At 44.5% G+C, this 19,505-nt stretch overlaps 3 protein-coding genes across 3 annotated transcripts; 2 read left to right on the top strand and 1 right to left on the bottom strand.

Moving 5' to 3' along the window:
* Positions 1 to 600: 600 nt before the first annotated feature.
* Positions 601 to 5,706, bottom strand: CSUI_006015 (uncharacterized protein; the record flags this gene model as incomplete). The annotated part of the gene is made up of 4 exons (XM_068066180.1): positions 4,112 to 5,706; positions 3,036 to 3,196; positions 1,392 to 1,479; positions 601 to 843 (listed from the first exon to the last, which is right to left on the bottom strand). Exons 1-4 carry the CDS (start codon positions 5,018 to 5,020, stop codon positions 601 to 603), a joined length of 1,401 nt encoding a protein of 466 aa, XP_067921847.1. The 5' UTR covers positions 5,021 to 5,706.
* A 172-nt stretch (positions 5,707 to 5,878) lies between these two features.
* CSUI_006014 (wd g-beta repeat-containing protein) lies at positions 5,879 to 15,303 on the top strand (the record flags this gene model as incomplete). The annotated part of the gene is made up of 4 exons (XM_068066179.1): positions 5,879 to 7,422; positions 8,970 to 9,311; positions 10,486 to 10,778; positions 11,772 to 15,303. Exons 1-4 carry the CDS (start codon positions 7,045 to 7,047, stop codon positions 15,301 to 15,303), a joined length of 4,545 nt encoding a protein of 1,514 aa, XP_067921846.1. The 5' UTR covers positions 5,879 to 7,044.
* Positions 15,304 to 15,330: 27 nt separating this feature from the next.
* CSUI_006013 (uncharacterized protein) lies at positions 15,331 to 16,170 on the top strand. Its single transcript, XM_068066178.1, has one exon. The coding sequence runs from the start codon at positions 15,649 to 15,651 to the stop codon at positions 15,832 to 15,834; it is 186 nt and encodes a 61-aa protein (XP_067921845.1). The 5' UTR covers positions 15,331 to 15,648; the 3' UTR covers positions 15,835 to 16,170.
* Positions 16,171 to 19,505: the final 3,335 nt, after the last annotated feature.

The raw sequence follows: 19,505 nt of genomic DNA, 5'->3' as shown, positions 1-19,505 counted from the left end.
ATCTATCTTTAATTTATCTATCTATCTATCTATCTTTAATCTATCTATCTATCTATCTATCTTTAATCTATCTATCTATCTATCTTTGATCTATCTATCTATCTATCTATCTTTGATCTATCTATCTATCTATCTATCTTTTGTCTATATGTCTACCTTTAGTCTATCTGTCCTTAGTCTATCTTTAGTCCATCTTTAGTCTATCTCTCTATCTAGCTAACTGGCTACATAAGAATATATATATATATATAGGTATATGTGTATATCAGAAGACTTGCGTTGGGACGTGTATCTACAGAGAGTATCGACTTCTCCTCATTCTCGCCCCACATACATACAGGGGGTTCATCGCTACCAGCAAAAGAAAGAGAAGAAGAAGAGGAAGAAAGAATAAAGAAAAAAGGCGAGTAAGGACACGCATGCGAGAATAGCTCTATATCCCCTACACGTATGTTGTATATCTATCTCTATGTGCCTTTCTCTCATCTCTCTGTCTAATTCACTTTTTCCCTCCTCTTTTCTGTCTCTCCTTCTTCTCTTTCTTTCTCGTGGAAGAATCTCTTCTACTTCTTCTTTCTTGTCGCATTCTCTAAGCAGAGCTTACCGAATGAACATAGAAAGATGAGAACTTTCTGAGGCAAGGAGAGAAGAAGAAGAGCTTTTTAAGAAGAGATAAGGCTTAAACGTTAGATAGACCTGTGTAGACACACTGTCGAGAAGAGCTAAAGAGGAAGAGGAAGAAGAAAGGAAGACTTTTCCAATACTACGACATAGGGAAGGAAGTAAAGAAATATCAAAGTAGTGCATGCGATCGAGAATAGAAGATGTGAGAGGCGACTCCGCCTAGCAAAAAAGAAAGAAGAAAAGAAAGAAGACGCAGATCGCATATTTCGCCAAGGAAGAATAGATAGATATGTATCACTAGAGAGACAGATAGATGAAACATATCTATACAGATTACAGACAGATAGACAGGAGAAACAGAGATTCCAAATAGATAGATAGATAGATAGCTAAAGCCAAACAGATAGGTAGATAGATAGATGCTTTAAAGATAGATAGAGAGATAAGAAACAGAGAAGTTTAGATAAGGAGAAAAGTAAGAGAGGCGAGAAGTCATCCTGTTCCTTAAACTGCAGCCTGAGACTTCTACAGCCTCTTGGGGCAAAGAGCTTTATGTCGACGTGTTTATCTTCTTCTATCTTCTTCACTCTTGAGAAGAAAAGAGTCCGTCCTTTCTCTAAGACTATCTCTCCCTCTCCTATGTGTATAGATGTCTGGATATGCTATACTGAGACACCACGAGTAGCTGTATAGATGACTCCAGAGGGGAGACCGCTTGTAAGCTTGATATAAGAAGAGAATGAAGAGGAAGCAGGAGAAGAACTTACTAGAGGATGAGAGAAACCTAGGCGAGTAGAAAGAGAGAGAAGAGCCGTCAGACGTCTAGGAGAAGGATCCGTTAAAAGGTCATCCAGCCTAGTACACAAAGAAGCAAAAAGAAAACATCGAGAAATAGAGAGATAGCACTAACACTAAAGAGAAAGAAAGACACATAGATAGATAGAGCAGTAGGTCGCGAGATAGATTGATAGATAGATTGATAGATAGATGAAAGATAGATAGATAGATAGATAAACACAAGATAGATAGGAAGGGCGAGGGAGAGAGACATAGAAAAGAAGCCGTGCTGTCTGTACAGTATAGGAAAGTGAAAGAAGCTCGTACAGAAACATATCTATTTATCTATGTGTGTCTATACGTATAGACATTTATTCGCATGCAAACAGGATTTCTGTGGCTCTCTGTAGCTGGCGGCATGTAAAGAAGAGATTTCTTTTTCATGTCAGACTCGTCCTGCCCTTTTCTTTCTCTTCCATGGAGGAGAAAGAAAGAGACGAAGATCTACGTCGGCTTTTCTCCCGAAGAATGCCGCTACAGTCGATCCATGTAAATGACCTCCACCTACAAGTCTTCAAGCAGATACATCTAGACATACGTAAAAGAGAGAGAGAGAGAAGATAGAGAGATATAGCACTCACAGCTGGTCCGTAGCTAGGTGGGTGGACGAGGCTAAGCATGTATATCTCTCTCTATATATGGAGAGGATAACTGTATGTATAATAGAAAGAGCTTCTCTCTTGGTCTCCTTTTGCATGAAGAACGAAAGAGCTGTCTTATGCATGTGTATCTCCATCGACACACATCTGTATGTATGTGCGTATGTCTATGTATGGATTTCTCTTTGCGTTGAACATCTATACACGCCTGCATGTAGAATGAAGGTACTCTATGGGAAATGAGAGAAATCTTCTTCATGAAAACTGAAGAGATAAATACACTCCAAGCGCATGCAGAGCGCAAAACTGATCCGTAGAAGAGGGTGCTGTGAAGAGAAGAAACATTCCTCTCATCACTCAAGCTAAACAAGTCTTCTTTCATGACATGCGTAATTAACCTGCCCCGACAAAAAGCAAGCAGGAAGTAAGGGAATGGAGGGAGGGAATGAGGGAGATCAACTGCCGCTGTGCTCCATGCGTCGATGGAGAGATAGAGAGATAGGGAGGATGTAGATAGATAGGTAGAGAGATAGATAGATAAAAGGTAGATAGGTAGACATAAACAGATAGATAGATAGCTATAGATGGAGAGATAAAAATATAAATAGATAGATGCGTACATAGATAGAGAGATATGAACCTCTCTGGATGAGAGGCGGGTGAGTGGGAATGAGAAGGTAGACGATACACATGAGGAGAAACGATACAACGAAACCTAGAGAACTAAGCGGCTCTTACGTAGACACTTCCCCAGACAAACCGAACAAGATCTACCTACCTACCCATCTTTAACCTATCTACCTTTAATCTATCTTTAATCTATCTATTCTTAAGCTACCTCTCTGTTTCCCACCTGCTTATATATCTTCAGTTAATCTATCTAATCAGTAGAGGGAAGAGAGGTGAAGGTGGTAGGGAAGCCTGAGATTTCCTTGCTTAGGTGTGGGCATGATGTATGGATGTGCATGCACTAACCTTGAGACATAGGCAGCGAGGAGATTCTCATCCGAGAAAGGAATGTTTGAGAAGATAGTAAAGGCATCGACAATTTGGGGCGGATAGAAATCGTCGATACACGAAAGAAAGCGACCAGAAGCGACACGGAGAAATTTCGCATCAGGCACTTTGAAAGAAATCTGAAAAGAGAGAGAGACACACACAACACAGAATACCCACACTCCAACACCTATGGAAGGAGACTGCCCCCGCATGTAAGTGCATGTATGTATCTATCTAGATATGTATGTATGGACTGTACAAAGACGGACTGTATGGAAGTTCAGACACATGTCTATAAATACAGATAGATGTGAGGGGTATGGAGGTCTTCGAAGGTATATAGATAGTACAGGTGCATTTTCGATAGAGAAAGGTAGAAAGAGACAAGGTAGGGATAGATGAGAAGGGCGAACCACTCGTCTGTTGCTGTTCACGAGGTGTATGTACAGATGAAAAGACACTAGATGTGTGCGTAAGACGTCTACGAGACTCCCATGAATATTTCTCCATACATATGTAGACACACACAGAGAGAAAGAAAGAAAGAAAGAGCTCTCCGCGAGAGGAAGCGCATGAGAGATCGTCTTCCTGCTGTGGAAGCTTCTTCTAGTCAGACAGTAAGCGAGAGAGAGAGGGAGGGGTTGTTTACTAAGTGTATATGCACCTCAACAGAAGAAGAGAGAAGAAGAAGAAGATTGATATTCTTTGTGCAGGAGAGGGATAGAAGCACCTATGGCCGTTGTGTTGTATCCGTCTTAAAGAAGAGACTGAACCCCTTCGCTATGTCTAGACACACAAATAGCTACTAAACAGTGCTACGTAGGAGGTAGGCCACTCTATCTAAATGTATATGAAGAAAGAGAGAGAGAGAAAGAGAGAAAGAAAGGCCTGTAGCATGTAGAAAAGTAGGGATCTTAACAGGAAGACGAAGAGGAAGACTGAGAGAAAGAAGAGATGAAGATGCTGAAGAGAAGAAAAGTCGATATTGAGGAAGACAGGAGGAGAGAGATACCTACAAGAAGGAGAGAAAGAGTAGTAGACAAAGATCTTACATCTTGATTAAGAAGAGAAAGAAAATCTTCCGGTGACGTGGACCTGTGCATGCGAAGGAAATTGCGAGCCCTAAGAGCCAGGCGTGAACTGAAGAAGCGACTTCTGTGTTGAAAAGCAGAAGAAAGACCTTCTTGCTGACGATCGCAATAAGAAGAAGAGAGTTGCGAAGAGTGAAGCGTTGCGATAAGACTTGGAGAAAAGGAAGAAAACGAAGAAGAAGAAGAGAGCTGATGCTTTAAGAGACAAGACTGTGTCAGAAAGAGGTCGGAGTTGGGGAGAAGCGCAGGAGAGAGAGATGGCGAAAAAGGAGAGATAAGAAAAGAAGAAGTAGAAGAAGAAGACGACGAAGAAGACCAGGAAGGGAGGACAGATGCCTTCGACGTGAAGAGAGAAGAAAAAGGGGAAGAAGAAGAAGAAAAAGGACCCTTCCGAGTGAGGGAGGTAGAAGAAGAAGAGGAAGAAGAGGAAGAGATGCGACCACCCTGCCTGACTTTTCCTCTTTCTTTGAAAGGAGACCGGCGACTCTTCGTGTGAAAAGTCGTGTATGGAGAAGATACAGTTGAAAGAAAAGAAGAAGAAGAAGAATGAAGAGAAGAAGGCGGGACTGGTGAGGCGGACGTAGAGAGACAAGATGTAAGAGAGCCAGGTGGAGAACGGGAAAGAAGAGAGGGGAAAGACGGAGAAGAAGAAGAAGAGAAAGAAGAAAGAGAGAGATACAAAGGTTTATGTCGACTAATTCTTTTTGATCTCCTTCTCATCAGCGGGGAAGAAGGAGAAGATAAGGTCGATGATGACGATGATGGGGATAGAGGAGAAGGCAGAGAAAGTCTTGAAGAAAGAAGACTGGATGGAGTACGACATGGCCTTCTCCGTCTATAAGCCGAGCCCATCCAATCTTTGATCCCCATGATGAAGAGAACAAGAAGAGCGAGGAAGGGGAGAAATGAAAAGAAAGGAAGGAGGGAAAGACGAGGCTAAGATACAAAAAGGTATCCCGCAAAAGCGGAGAAGTAGAGATTCATGTAAGCATGGAAAAGAAAGAAGAGGAATTGAAGATAGAGGAGCCGAAGAAGAAAGAGAAGATACAGCTAGTTGTGTGTTCCATTTTCTTCTTCTCCTTTCCAGAGATCTCTTCCTTTTCTTTCCTATCCATATGTACAGTTCACTCGGAGAGGTCCCTAGCTGTAGACGCCTCGTCTACTGACTAGAAGAGAAAAGAAGAGAGGTGTTTTCTAGTGTATGTACAGCCGAGTGATAGCCCCTTCTCTCACCCTCATTCTTGTGCTTAGAGAACCGCTAGGGACTTTAGAAAAGTCTCTTCCGAGGGAGTTTCGCCAAGTGAATGAAGAGGAAAGAAGAGAGAATCTAAGAAGAAAGGAAGAAGGGGAAAAGAGAAGAAGAACAAGAGAAAGGCGCAGAAAAGAAGAGGAAGTCAGGAGACGACAGTAGCTGAACACGAGGCGGAGAAGGAGAAAGAAAAATGGAGATGAAAGCTTGAGAGATTTGAAAGGAGGGTGATCCCTACCCGTCTAGGAAAGGTGTGCACATACACGACCGGCTGACACGAAGTTTCTTTCTCCTTTTTCCCTCGATATGAAACAAGAGAAAGCAGAGAAAGGAAGCAAACCGACAGAGAGATGCAGATCTCTTGATTCGATGTGTTGGCATGCATCCTCACATGCAAATTCCGATCGATTGATCTGCATGCAGAGGATTTCTATCTCTTAGGGAGAAGAAGATGAAGATACTTTCAAAGAGTCTTTTCTGTCGCTTTTTTCTGAAACTTCATCCATTCGAAAGAAAGAGGAGATCTTTCTTTCACAGGCTCTCCGCTTCGGTCTTTTCCTTCTTTATCTTCTCTTCATCTTCTCCTTGCTCCGCTCTGTGGAGCACAGTCTCATCTCGCTCTTCTCTTCTCTTTCTTCTTCTTTCTTCTTCTCTTTCTCTTTCTTCTTCCTTCTTCTCTTTCTCTTTCTTCTTTCTTCTTCTCTTCTCTTCTTCGCTTCTGTTGTCGAGGATGAAGGCGATAGAGCAGAATGAGTTCTCCCAGCGCAGGGGGTGTGTGTATTCACTTGTCTCGCACTTTCTCTGACTTTAACTTGCTAGGGAAAGACCAGCAGAGGGAGAAAGAGAGACAAGTCATGAGAGAATGAGAAAAAGAAAGAAAGGGGTGCACTTCTTTCTCTTCTCTTCTACTTCCTTTTCTGCTTAATCTGCGTTTCTCTTTAGTCGAAGGTCACACGTCTTTCGGTCGTGAGAATTGTCTTATTTCTTCTTTCTCTTCTACATGTTCGCCAGGAAACGTCTCACTATGCCTTCTAAATCTTTCTCCTTATCATTCTCTCCTTCCTCTTCTTCTTCTTTTCTTTCTCCCTTCCCTCCTTGTGTCCTTTCTCTCCCTTTTCTCCCTCTTCTTCCTTTGTCTCCTTTTCTTCTCCTGAGGTATGTACCTCTCCGAACCATCAAGACTCCTTCCCGTCTCGCGTTCTTTTTCCTTTTCTTTCTTTTCAACTTCTCTTGACGGCTTTCTTCTCTTTCTTTTTCTCTTTTACTTTTCTGTTTCTTTTCTTCTTCTTCTCCCCAAGATTGATGAAGCCTCGCTGCTCTTCCACGACTCAGGGCGCGTAGCTTCACTCTCTGTATTCAAGAAAAAGAAGAAGAAAGAGAGAAAGAAAGAAAGAAAAGAACTTCCGAGGAGAAATTCTGTATCTGTTTTCTTTCTTTCTTCTTCTCTTCTTATCCTATCCACTACTCTCTCAATCTCTTGTCTCTTTCATTCTCTCTCGAAATCTCCGTCTTTCCCCACCTCTCCTCGCTTTTTCTTTTTCTTCTTCTTCTTTTGCATACCCTTTCAATCACCTCTCTCCAATCTTTCTCTAGTTCTCCTCATAAGAAGAAGAAGAACGTTTTCTTTCTCTCTTTCTTACCAACTATGTCCCCAGGTGTAGTTACACCCGCAGGAGGAGGCGGAGGAGGTACGAGTAGTCATAACGGCGCATTTCTTGCTTCTTCTTCTTCTACTTCCGTCTCCATAAATGTTTTATCGATGAATGACGATAGCTCTTCTTCTTCTTCAGTGGGTCTTTTTACTTCTAGTCACGTTCCTCCTGCGTATCATCCAGCAGCAGGAGGAGGAGCGGCAGGAGCCTCGGGGGTTAACGTCTTTAATCAGCCTCGCTTAGGCATTGACCGACCTGCTGTAGATACAGTCGCAAGTGTCGCTGCTTTAGTCAATACAGGTCTATACGAACAAAGCGAATGGCGCAAATCTATCAAAGCCTTCACGCCTCACCCTCTCTGGGGAAGAGAGGTAAGAAAGAAAGAGAAAGAAAAGAAACAGAAGAAAGAAGAGGAAAGAAAAGAAGAGAGAATTGGCGTGGGTTCTGAAGTGAGAAGGAGGTGAGAAGAAAGAAAGAAAGAAAGAAGGGGGGGGAATGAAGGAAAGGAATGGAGAGAAAGAACGAGGTCTTACTCCTACTAGTCCTACTACTATTCTTCTTCTTCTTGTCTCTACAGAGATTGCGGGATTAGTGTTGCGTAGAGCTACATGGATCATAAGTAGACTACGGATATCTTTTAGCTGCAGGAAAAGTTTCTCCATTTTAGGTAGAAAAGTAGCTAGTTTGAAAGATGGGTCAGTCTCCTTCTTCTTCCTCTTCCTTCCAGACTTTTCTTTTTCTCTCACTCTTTCTCACTCTTTCTCTCTTTCTTTCTCTTTCCTTTCTTTTGTATTTGTTTCAATCGCCGAGTTTCTTTGAACTCTTCTCTTTAGGCAGGGAGAAGGTGAAGTCGCCTACATACAAGAAGATAGAGACATCTAGATAGCTCGAAGATAAATAGATAGATAGATTGAAGATAGCTAAACTAAAGATAGATAGATAGATTAAAGATAGAATGGCTTGGGTCTGTTCCTTGTGTTTCTTTCCTTGTATCAGAAAGAGGACAGTAGAGGGGGGGAGAGAGAGAGAGGGTTTCTTATCTCTTATGAAAGAATGCCTTTCTTTCTGTGGAAATGCGTAAAACGGGAAGTCTAGTGGATTTAGAAGAGAGAGAGATGTTTCTTTTTATTCTTCTTTTCCTCTCTTTTTCTTTTCTTCTTCTTCTTCATTACGATTTCTCTCTACGTCTTCTTCAGACTTCTTGTCCTCTTCCTTTTAACAGAGAGAAGCTCCAAGTAGAAAAGGGACCCGTTTTCGTATATCTCATCTATCTCGCTATATATACCTCCGGGTGTGTGTATGGAAGGCAGCATAAGTCATATATAATGTAGACGTATATGTAGATACATATATATATATATATGTATGCATATGTGTCTGGATGTATGTTAGCGTAGTTGGTCTATTTCAGATTTCTCTATATCTCATATACAACTTCCATTTAAGAAATCTTGTCTCTTCACGTATCCGGACATACACACATATTTTCTCTCGACTTCGACACTTCTATCTACATCTCTATCTCTAATCTATCTATGTTTAATCTATCTATCTTTAGTCTATCTATCTTTAATCTATCTCTCCGTGTCTGTATTCCTATACCTCTGTATTTCTTTATCTGCGACTCGGAAGAAGGAAGTCCAGTGACTGGTGCTGTCGAGCTCGAGAGAAAGAAAGAAAGAAAGAAGTGTCTTCTCCATCCATGTGGAATCTCTCTCTCCCCCCTTTCCCCCCCTCTTCAGCCTGTATCTTCCTATGAACCTCTTCTTCTCTCAGTCATTTCTCCTCTTCAACATATCGCCACTTCGCCCTTTCTCTCTCTCTCTCTCTCAATCTCCTTTCCTTCTTCTTCTTTTTCATCTTCATCTGTCTCCTTCTGTCTTTGGATCTTTCCTTGTTTGTCTTGTTTTCCTTGCAGATTCTGCCTTTGCATGCAGCTCGTCTCCCGTATTCCTTAGGGTCATCGACGTCTTGTTCTCTTTCCTGTTCTTTCCTAAATCGCACGCGCACCTCGTGCTCTCGACTTAAGTGGTTCCCTACAGGCCAGAGACTCCTCGCCGGGACGTATCCAGGGGAATTAGCTGTATGGAATGGGACCTATTTTGGCTTTGAAGATTTGAAGAGACTCCCGCAAGGAGGAGGGGCTGTCACAGCCATTGAATGGGCCTCAACAGGGGAGAAACTTTTCGTTGGAGACTATTCCGGACTTGTCGTTATTCTATCGCATGCCCTTAACCCTCTAGAAAACGAACCTCTCAAGGTAGGGAGTACGAAGGGACTTATCTGAGGAATAAAGACGGGTGCAAAGCGTCCCCTTCTCTCTCTCTAGCAAGAAAGAACAAAGAGAGACAGAAGGAGAGAGAGGATGTCGGAGTGATGTAGGTGATCGGAGTGATATGGAGGTCTTATGCCAAGAGGAGAAAGAAAGAAAGAAAGAAAGAAGAGAGGAAACAGAGAGATAGTTGTAAGTAAAATAGGCAGGAAGAGACGGCTCTCTTCACATCATTCTGGGTGAGATATCAGGGGAGCAATGTCTTTGAAAATACTCACATAAGAAGCTTCTTGTATCTCTCTCTCTCTCTATATATATATCTATACAGAGAGAGAGAGAGATATGTATATCGGTGGGTGTATAGAAATATCTATAGATAGATATAGATATGTCTCTCTAATGCAAGGTAAGGAACTTAGGGCGACAGTTGACTTTTTGGGAGGCGAGAGGAGCGAAACACACAGCTCTGAAAGACAATGAGAAGAGAAGAGGAGGCTGTCCTCCCCCCCGTCCCCCTCTCTCTCTCTTTCTGTTGATATAAAGTTTTCATTCTCTTTTCTTTCTATGGTCGAATTGATTGATCAAGAAGAACTAGAAGATGAAAAAGAAAGCTTGCGCCTGTCTGTCTGTCTGTCTCTTTATTTCTTTCTTTCTCTCCTCTTTCATTCTTTCTCTCTCCTCTTTCTTTCTATTTCTTTCCCTCCCTTTTAGTTTCCGTCGTGTACCATGTATCGCCTCGCTTCTTCTTTTCACGAGCCTCTTCATTCACTTGTTTCTCTATCAAAGAAAGACGTCCTTAGGTAGATGTGAGACAAGAAGAAGAGAGAGAAAGAAAGATAGAAAGAAAGAAAGAAGACGGCGCTAGGTGAATGAAGGGGGGGGGAAAGGAGGGAGGGGTTTAGATGTGGCGATGCTAAGTTATGACTTTCCCCCCTCTCTGTCTGTCTGGTTGTGAGCTTTCTGTCGTATTGTCTGTGTGATCTTTTCTCTCTCCTGTTTCTCTTAAGAAGGATTTTTCGCAACATTCTCACACATCCATCCTTTCTGTCGGTGTCCCCCCAAATTCTTCTTCTTTTCTTCTTCTGTCTCTTCTCCTCTCTTCTTCATCTTCATCTTCTCTTTCGTTTCTCTTTTTTTCTTCTTCTTGGTGTTTTTTGTGTAGGGTTTAACGCATGCAGTCTCGTCTCTTTCGACGTCTCCGTATGGAGGTCATTTCTTAGCTGGCTGTTGCGACGGGACAGACCCATTGATATGGGATGTAAATCGATTGTCAATATCTCGAGTTCTTCGTGCAGCTAGTCTCGATACAAGTAGCTCAAGCTGTCTCCATTGGCACCCCCACATGTCTCTCATCGCCACAGGCGCCAAATACAGCTGGCTGTATCTATGGGACCCAAGAGACTCTTCACCTGTAGCTACACTTCAACCTCATCGAGGAGCTATCAATAAAGTTGTGTAAGGAGAGAGATCAACATACAGAGATTATGATAAGGAAAAAGAAAAAGAGAAAGAAAAGGAAGAAAGGAAAGAGAGAGAAGAGATGACAGTCTAGAACATAAAGGATACAAAGGGAAAGATGAAGATGAATGAATGCATGCAAAATCGCTACTTATGATCCATGGCTCTATCGACTGTCTCGCTCTCCCATTTGGAGGAGTCAAGGTCTCCTCAGTCTTCCTTATCTCAAATAGTCATACACTGACTGTTCTCTCTCTCTCTCTGTATATATATATATATGTATATATATATGACAGGTTGTATTTGGATATATATATACATATATATGTATAGACAGATAGGACATATAAATCTTTTTCTCCCCCTTTCTCTGTATATCCATATGTATATGAGAGTCTATGTATATGTATATTCCGTTCATTTCCACTGAGGGAGCTAGGTAGGCTAAGAGTGTCTACTCATCTAGGGAGTGTGTCTGTAGACAGAAGAGCCGTAGTAGGATCCACCTAGCAAAGATCTCTGTGGAGTTGCGACGATTTAACTTGTTAAAATATATAACTTTCTTGTTATAGAGAGTAGGAGTGATCTGTCTCCTTCGCGATCAACCTGTCTCTCTCTCTGTCGTCACTCCCACTTGGCTTCAGCGGTCTAGAGTCTCCTGCCTCGAGAAGCGCGTGTATGAGGAGATCTCTTGGCTTTTTCTTCCTCGTATCTTTCTTTCACATGGGTTGGTCAACCCTTCTCTTTCTCTTCAGCGCTAAAGAAAGACATGATAGGATACAACAGCAACAGTCACAGCAGCAGGAGCAGGAGGAGGGAAAGAGTTCTCATTCTCGAGTGTATAGACACCTCAATCGTACATCTTTGTAGAATGACGTTTCATCTCCCAACTGTACATGCTTCTCCACATGCCTTCTTGGCTTCTTTTTCTCTCATGCTCTCCTTTTTTCTCTCTCGTTCTTATTTTGTTTTCTGTCTTTTTGTGTCTAGATTTCATCCTTATGGGTCTTTACTCCTGACGTGCAGTCGGGATACTTTGATCCGTTCGATTGATCTGCGTAAATTGGAACCTCTTCATCTTTTTCGTATTCCTCGCGATCCCTCTGCCAACATCGACGCAACCCATCCTCTCTCCGACTCTTCATCTTCATCTTCTTCATTCCTCGTTAACTCTCCTGCTTCTTCTTCTTGTTCCTCTTCAAGTTGCGCCGCTCCTTCTCCTGAGCCAGTACAGATGGCCCTTAATCCAGCTCACCCGCATAGTTTCGTCGTGGGAGATGACGCAGGCCATCTGACGTTCTTCTCTCTTCTGCAGCCTTCCAAGCCAATCTCTCAGATACGAGAGGCTCATGGGGGGATAACTCCCCAAGCCCCGAATGATCGAATAGGCGAAGGAGGGGTGGTGTCTCTCGATTGGCACCCCGCAGGACATCTCTTAGCCACTGCGTCCGACAATCGACTTCTCCGTCTCTGGAGTCGCGGAGTTCCTGGGGGGATTTCTGGGAGCTCTCTGAATGGCGTGAAGCTCGTAGAGATCGACCATACAGGTGCCTTTCCTATGAGCTCTGTACGCGTTCAAGATCGAGAGGTTCTCTGCCTATCTTCATATCTAGCGGCTACGACTACACCTGATTGCAGAAGAACGACGCTGCCTCTTCAAGATCCACCTTCCCCTAGCAGGAGAGAAGAGGATGAGGAGAAACGACAGGGGGGGGAAGAAGAAGAAGAAGCAGAGAAAAGGAAGAAGATCAAGAAGGGTGAAGAAAAAGAAGAAGAGATGACTGAAGTGAAGAGGAAGAAGAAGAACAAACGTGTGAGAAGAAGAGAAGAAGAGGAAGAAGAAGAGAAAGAATGGGGGGGATGGCTTGACTTTGGATGCCGTCGACTGCCTTATATCACACAGAAGAAGCTTTTGTATCTAGCGCAAACAAAGAGGAAAGAAGAACAAGAAGAAGAAGAACTCAAAAAGAAGAAGAAGAAAATAAACGCTGCAGTCAAAGAAGAAGGAGAAGAGAACTATTACCATAAGCCATACAGAAGGAAAAGAGAGATTGCTCCAGATTTTGTCTCTTGTGTCTTAGAGACGAAGAATAAAACAGCTTCAACAAATGAAAAGCTCTCCTCCTCCTTGTCCTCATCATTGCCTACATGGCTTGGAGGTGCCTGTGAACCCGCCGATGAAGGAGGGCCTCCCCCCGTAATTCCTTCTGAAGCACCCTCGTGCACGCATCTCCCCCTTCTCCTCCCCCATGCGGAAGAACAGCCTTCTCTGATACAAACCGCATGCATCCAGCCAAGAGATGAAAGCAGCGCCAGTCATCATCCTCATCGTCACCATCCTACCCATGATGAGGCTAATCATTCTAAAAGTGATACTAGTAAGACTAGCTCCCTTGGGCTCCCTTCTTCTTCTTCGTGGATCGACCCGCAGCTTGCAGAAAGAAGTCTTCCCCGAGGAGAAGGTCTAGATGTTCCTTACGTGAGAGAAGAAGGAGAGGCTCTTCAACAAGCACAAGAAAGAATGAGAGGAGGAAAAGAAGAAGAAGAACAAGGCGAGACACGATTACAGAAAGAAGAAGTGGCGGCAGCGTCTTCTCTTTCTTCCTCTTCTGTAGTTGTTGGACCTATGATAGGAGTCGACGACCCAACTCAACAGTCTCTTCTACACCGAGCAGAGACGTTATCTTCTCTCTCGCTTCATCCCTTGGATCAAGCTTCTTCTCTTCTTCTTTCTTCTTCATCTTCCGTATCTCTCTCTCAGCCCTCAGCAAGAGAAGCGCCTCACAAAGATCAAACTCCCTCCTCCCTGGAAGAGAGAGAAGGACAAGAAGAAGAAGAAAGAGGAAGAGGAAGCACTTTGGATGGACAGGTCGGTCTTCTCATATCTCAACAGTCGATGACGAGTGATTCTTCTCTCCCTTTGAAGAACATAGGGAATGTCGAAGAGGAGCTAGAGTCGAGTTTTAAGGAATCTTCTTTATCATCGTTAGGAAGCACGGGCCCGTCTTCTTCATCTCTATTGCCTTTAGATCCACCGGCCTTGAGAATCCGAGAAGAAAGCACGTCGTTCAATACGCTTGTCGAGGCACCTCTGTCACCTGCTTTCGAAGCAGAAGGAAGAAGAAATCCTCCTTCCTCTTCTTCTCTCCCTGCAGTCTACTCTCCTTGTTCTTCTCCATCTCCTGTGGGTGAGAAGCTAGAATCTTCTTCTTCTTGTTGTCAGGCCCCCAGGAGTCAAAGCCATGAGAGTCATTCTCCTCCTCATCTCCCTGTCTCTTCTGTCTCCTCATCTTCAGCTTCTTCGGCGCCCGTTCAGTTGAGAAATGAGAGAGACCTCCATCTTTCCCTCTTATCATGCGGGGACCAAGAAACCTGCTCCTCTTCTTCTTCAGGATTCTCTTGTCACCTCCATCAAGAGGGGAGGATAGGACCTCTCTCAGCAAGTCATGCCTTCTCATCCACCCCCCCGCAAACACAGCAGCGACCAGTCGCGCAGCTTCTCTTCACGTCAAGACAAGCAGAAAAAGAACAAAAAGAAGAAGAACAAGGGGAAGAAGAGAAGACGCAGCGAAATATCTCATTAGAGGTGGAGAGAGGAGAAGAAGTTTCTTCGTCACACAAGCCGTTCCCAGGAGGTCGAGAAAGCGGAGAAGCTTTTCTCTCTTCTTCTTCTTTGCCAGCTTTGGCAAATCTCTTCGGCCAACCTCGACAAGAAGAGCAAGAGAGACAGGATGGAAAGGATTTCCACCTGCCCTCTTCTTCGTTACGTTCGTCATTCTCATCCTTCTCGGGGCCTTCTGAATCGCCAGCAGTCGGTCTCTCTACGGATGGATCAATCTCCGTCTGCTTCGTTTCTTCTTCTTCTTCAAGCTGTAGTAACTATCCTCTCACAACACCCGGCGAACTGCCACAAGGTGTCGATCTCTCTATAGAAGACAGAGGTGTCTCTCCATCTATGCTGAGACGCCCGCCGTCTGGAAGTCCCTCTCTTTTCCAGGATTCTCTTCAAAATGACGAAAAAGAGAAGACAGAAACCTTTCCATCTTTCCCTCAAGATCTCATGCCTTGTGATGCATGCCCCCCTTGCCAGCAGCAGCAGCAGTCTATCGATGCTCCTCCTTCGTCGACCATTCTCTCTTCCTCCTCTTCCTCTTCTTTCTCTTCTCTTGCTTCTCGTAGTTCCCCTCTCTCATCTTCTGTCTCACCTGTTCCTTCTTCTGTCGTGTCTTTCCAGCCACTTTCTACATCATATCCACAGGGACATTCGCTTCATGCAGGGAGAGGAAGATCAAACCAGCACGGACAAAAAGAAGAGAAAGAGCTCGTCGGATCGCGCGGAGAAGATGCTGGGAGACGGGAAGAAGAAGAACAGGGCTGGAATTGTCAAGAAGAAATCCAGGAAAAGAAGAAGGAAGAGGCCGAGCGAGAAGAGGAGAATGAGAATACGGTGCTTGTAGAGGCGCAGCTCTCACAGTTGTTTCAGCTAAACAGAGGGGGGGGAGAAGAAAGGAGAGAAGGATAAAGGGGGAGGGGGGGGGGAAAACGATGAGTTTTCTTCTCTTGCTTTCTTTCAAAGTCAGTGATGTTTCTCATTTTTCATGAAAGAAGAAAAGAAAGAAAAAGAAGCACCCCCGACAACCTCTCCATGCAGAGGAGCCAAAACACACGCAGATAAGCCTACGCTCATCCTCATACTCTTGAGAGATAGATAAAGGCAGATAGATAGATAGATAGCTAAACTATAGTTGGGTCAAAGATAGATACATGAATCAAAGGTAGATTGAAGATAGGTAGGTTAAAGATAGAGGATAGATTAGAGTTAGAGGATAGATTCTTCGTGGAGAGTACAAGGAATTGAGTGGTAGTGATGCTGCGCACCCCCCCAGGAAGAAGAAGAAGGAGAGTGTCCGTCTGTCTCTCCGTCTGTCTGTCTGTCTTTTTTCTCCTTTTAGTTTCACGTGATGCATGTGAGAGAATTGACCCTGTGTGTCTTAAACCGAAGAAATCGAGTAATGTATCAACAAGATCCACTCCTTATATGAAAACAAGGTGAACAAGGACGCTCTTCATTCCTTTCTTTCTTTCCTTCAATAGCTGCTTTGTTTATCTTTCTCTTCTCTTCATCTTTTCCTTGTGTCTTAGATGAATGTGATCGAACTTTCATATAAGACATCTTTTTCTTCTCGAGATATCTTTCCTTCTTCTTGCGCGGATCTCTGTGGAAGGCGATTGTGGATTGTGTACCTTGACGATAACGGGGATGAAAGGAAGAAACTGGAGTGGTTTCCTCTTCTTCTCTGTCTTTCTTTTTGCACGTGAAAGATTTATCTCTTTTTGAAGATAGCAAACAACTTCAAAGACGTTCACACGTTCGGCTTCATCCATGCTACTATTCTCTCTCTCGTTCTCTCCTTCACTCTCGTTCTCTCTTTCTCTCTCGTTCTCTCTTTCTCTCTGGTTCTCTCTTTCTCTCTCGTTCTCTCTTTCTCGCTCTTTCTCTCTCTTTCCTACTAAAAGAGAAGATCGTCAGTTACGAGAACAGGAGAGAGGCTTCATCTTGACCTTTGCTTGCTTCTTCTTCCTCGATCATGACCTGATGAGGCTGTCCTTCGTCGTCTTCTTTCGTTTCTTTCTTTTCTTTCTTCTGCTGGTCATATCCTTTCTCTCTCGATATCAAATGAAGTGAAGAGTCACAACAGAAGAAGTATTCCTCCCCTACATCTCGTAGAAGCAGCCTACTGATAGAACCACTAGAGGAGTTCAAAAGAATAAGCAAGGCTCCTCTTCCTCGTTCATCTATCATCGTAAAACCACAGCCTCGTAGTCTTAGCAACAGTCTCAGTCGCTGGATCTACAAGCGATAACAATAAGAGTCATAGTAATTTTAACGAGAGTCTTAGGTCTCCTTCTCTTTCTCCTCGGAGTCTTTAGAGGTGTCGGTATGATGATACGAATCTTACCAGGAGTAGTAGTAGTAGTCGAAGTAGGAGTATTAAGAGGAAGAGGAGGGAGAGCGCTGCACTTAGTGCTATGGTAAGTAGTAGTTGTAGTTGTCATAGTAGTGATAGGACTCTTACATCGTCTTCATAGTAGTAGTAGTAGTGGGAGATCGTAAGAGTCAATGGCCGAGTAGAGAATCGCCTTTTCTTCTTCTTCTCTTTCGAGTCTTCTGAGACATCTCATTCACAGAAGAGTCTCCTCTTAGTCTACACCTCCTACATCTACGACTGCCGGCATTACTACTACTGCTACTACTCGTGCGACTAGTATTATTGCCTTTCCTCTTCTTCTTCCTGCTCGTGTTGAAATTTTCTTACTTTCCTTGAAATGTCTTCTCCCGAAAATCATAAGCCTCATAGTGTGTTCTATGTCTCACATATATATATGCATACATGTATATCTCCTCTCCTACGTTAGCCGTTCCTAGAAGGCATATTCATGGCAGCGCTACGCTACTCTCGCCGTCGTTGACGCATCAATAACTTCAAATCGTACATTACGCTTAACTCATCCACGTGTTGTTGCTCCAACCCTATATCCCCCATGAGGCACGCACACCTAGACTTCTCTAGAAGCCCGCCGTCTCTCCACTATTCAGGAAGCACGGTCTTTACGACGCGCTCACTCCCCGCTGTTTTTTTCCGAACCCTCTCTGCTAATTCACGCATGACCACTCGCCATACAGATCCCGTCGCTGGAAAGTCCACATCTCTCGTCGGGCAGAGGGCTTCTCTTAACCGCTTCTGCGCAGGCCTCCCCCACAAGTCGTGACCCAACTGATTAGGTTCCCCTAAGAACCACCACTGCCAAAGCCTTGCGTGCTCTGACGCTCTCAAGCGACCGAAAAACTTTCTAAGCACTGTTTGAACTATTGTTTAGCTTAACTACTTTTGGAGGCTACTATATTGCTAACAGAGTTAAACAGGAACACACCACTCAATAAGAACAAGCACACACAATACTTACCAAGACACAAATAAGATTGATTTTCTTACCGCACCTGAACGTAATAGAGGCGCGGTAACCCGTACGAAAGCAGAGATCTGTGGCGAAGAGTTTTTGTAATTGATGAAAACTTCGCACAATAATAGGATAACAGAGTAGTTAGCTAACTATGTCACGATTCAGGCCTGGCCTCCCAGATTAGACATGAGTCTAAGCACCGCTCTGGGAAAGGGCAGACTACACAGTCGTTCAGAACATATACTAACTAAAGGGGTGTGAACGTACCACCGAGATCTGCACTACAAGGGTAAGGGAGGATCTCTCCTTACAGCTGTAGTGAAATCTGGAGTGGTGGGCCCACAGATCAACGCGTTTTCAGTAATGAATACGATGAAGAGGACCGGGTCTTACCTGGCAGTGACGACGATGGATCGAAGCACACGGCGGTTCGACTCGCTCCCGGCAACCTCGATAAACGGCTAGACAGGCGAAGCGGTACGTCCCTTGGACTCTGGCTAAACTCTTTCGTCTGAAGTGAAGATTAATCAACGGGTAATGCTCGAAAGTTCCTCTTCTATTCTTAGGTAGAGGCTTTGTCACGGATTTCAAGTTGGGTCCTCTAAGGGCACCGATTCGGTTTGCCCCCACCGGCCGGGCCGCCCTCACCCGCACAGACTACACTGAAAGGGGCGCGGTTCTACCGCCCTGTCCTGTTCGATCCAGGATGGGAGGGTTACCGTCACAGACACAAGGTCGCCTTCTCCACTGACAGAGATCTTGCACTCTCGATTGGGGAGGTTTGATCTGCCTGGACAGCCTATCGTCTATTGGGGTACGGGCCTGCCGCCGCTCCCGATCCGGTTCGGGTGGAAGGTGTCAGGCACCCGATAGCCGTAGTGGAGTTACGACAACGAGTGAGGTCCCCGGATCCTGTTGGCGGGATTGTCCCTCTCCCAAGGCGTGGAAGTTCTCAATCTACTAGTACCGGATCAAGTCAAGGTTCTGGGGAAGGCTCAACTCCCTTTTGAATCCTGAACCGAGTGTCCCGTATTCTACGAGACATTGACCGGCTAGGCTCACTCGTTCACTGGGAGGCCCTGGACCTATCCAGTCTAACCTGAAAGGTTCCAATCGAAACACTCCGCAACTCCCGACTAGCCCCCCCAATCCAGAGGCGGAAATTCGCTCCGGTCGTCCTCAGACTTCCTCACAAACGGGGCTTATCTCGCCTCGATACACGCGGAGAACGCACATTCGAGGGCCTAGAATTCTGAGGGGTCGGTTTGTCGGTTCAACGAGCTCACAAGAACCTCCAAAAGAGGCTGTTTTTAACAGCTCACTAATGTGAAAGGTCACCTCATGAACGATATCATGAAAAAGACACCGCACACACCAGCAACTTCGCCTCCCGTCCACGTCCCAAAGAGAAGCGAACCAACCCCGTCCCTCTCCGGGTCCTTTTCTCCCAAAGCTTACAGGGATCTGGCTGTCTCCCTGCTTCGGAATTTCTTCCCTTTTCCCTTTTCAACACCGGGAAGGACAACACACTTCTCTGTTCTACCCATACCCCTGAAAGCTCTGCCCCCTTGTCAGCCTCTGCGTCTCTGGTCTCTTATCTGCGGTCTGTTCTAGCTTCCTCGTCCAGCCGTATCGTGTGCTCCGTTGTCCTCTTAATCGAACGAAGAGCGGATTACCTGGGATACATGTGACTACCTTATCGATTACTGAAGTTACCGAATACTCTTCATTCCTTAGGTACTGATGTGCCGGCCAATAGTT

This window comes from Cystoisospora suis (assembly GCF_002600585.1).
Source record: "Cystoisospora suis strain Wien I chromosome Unknown contig_3007, whole genome shotgun sequence".
Taxonomy (NCBI): domain Eukaryota; phylum Apicomplexa; class Conoidasida; order Eucoccidiorida; family Sarcocystidae; genus Cystoisospora; species Cystoisospora suis.
This window is presented reverse-complemented; position numbering and strand designations above follow the sequence as displayed.

What these genes read in the sequence shown, in the direction of transcription:
- CSUI_006013 (XM_068066178.1), top strand. Translation starts at nt 15,649, where the DNA reads ATGCTGCGCACCCCCCCAGGAAGAAGAAGAAGGAGAGTGTCCGTCTGT.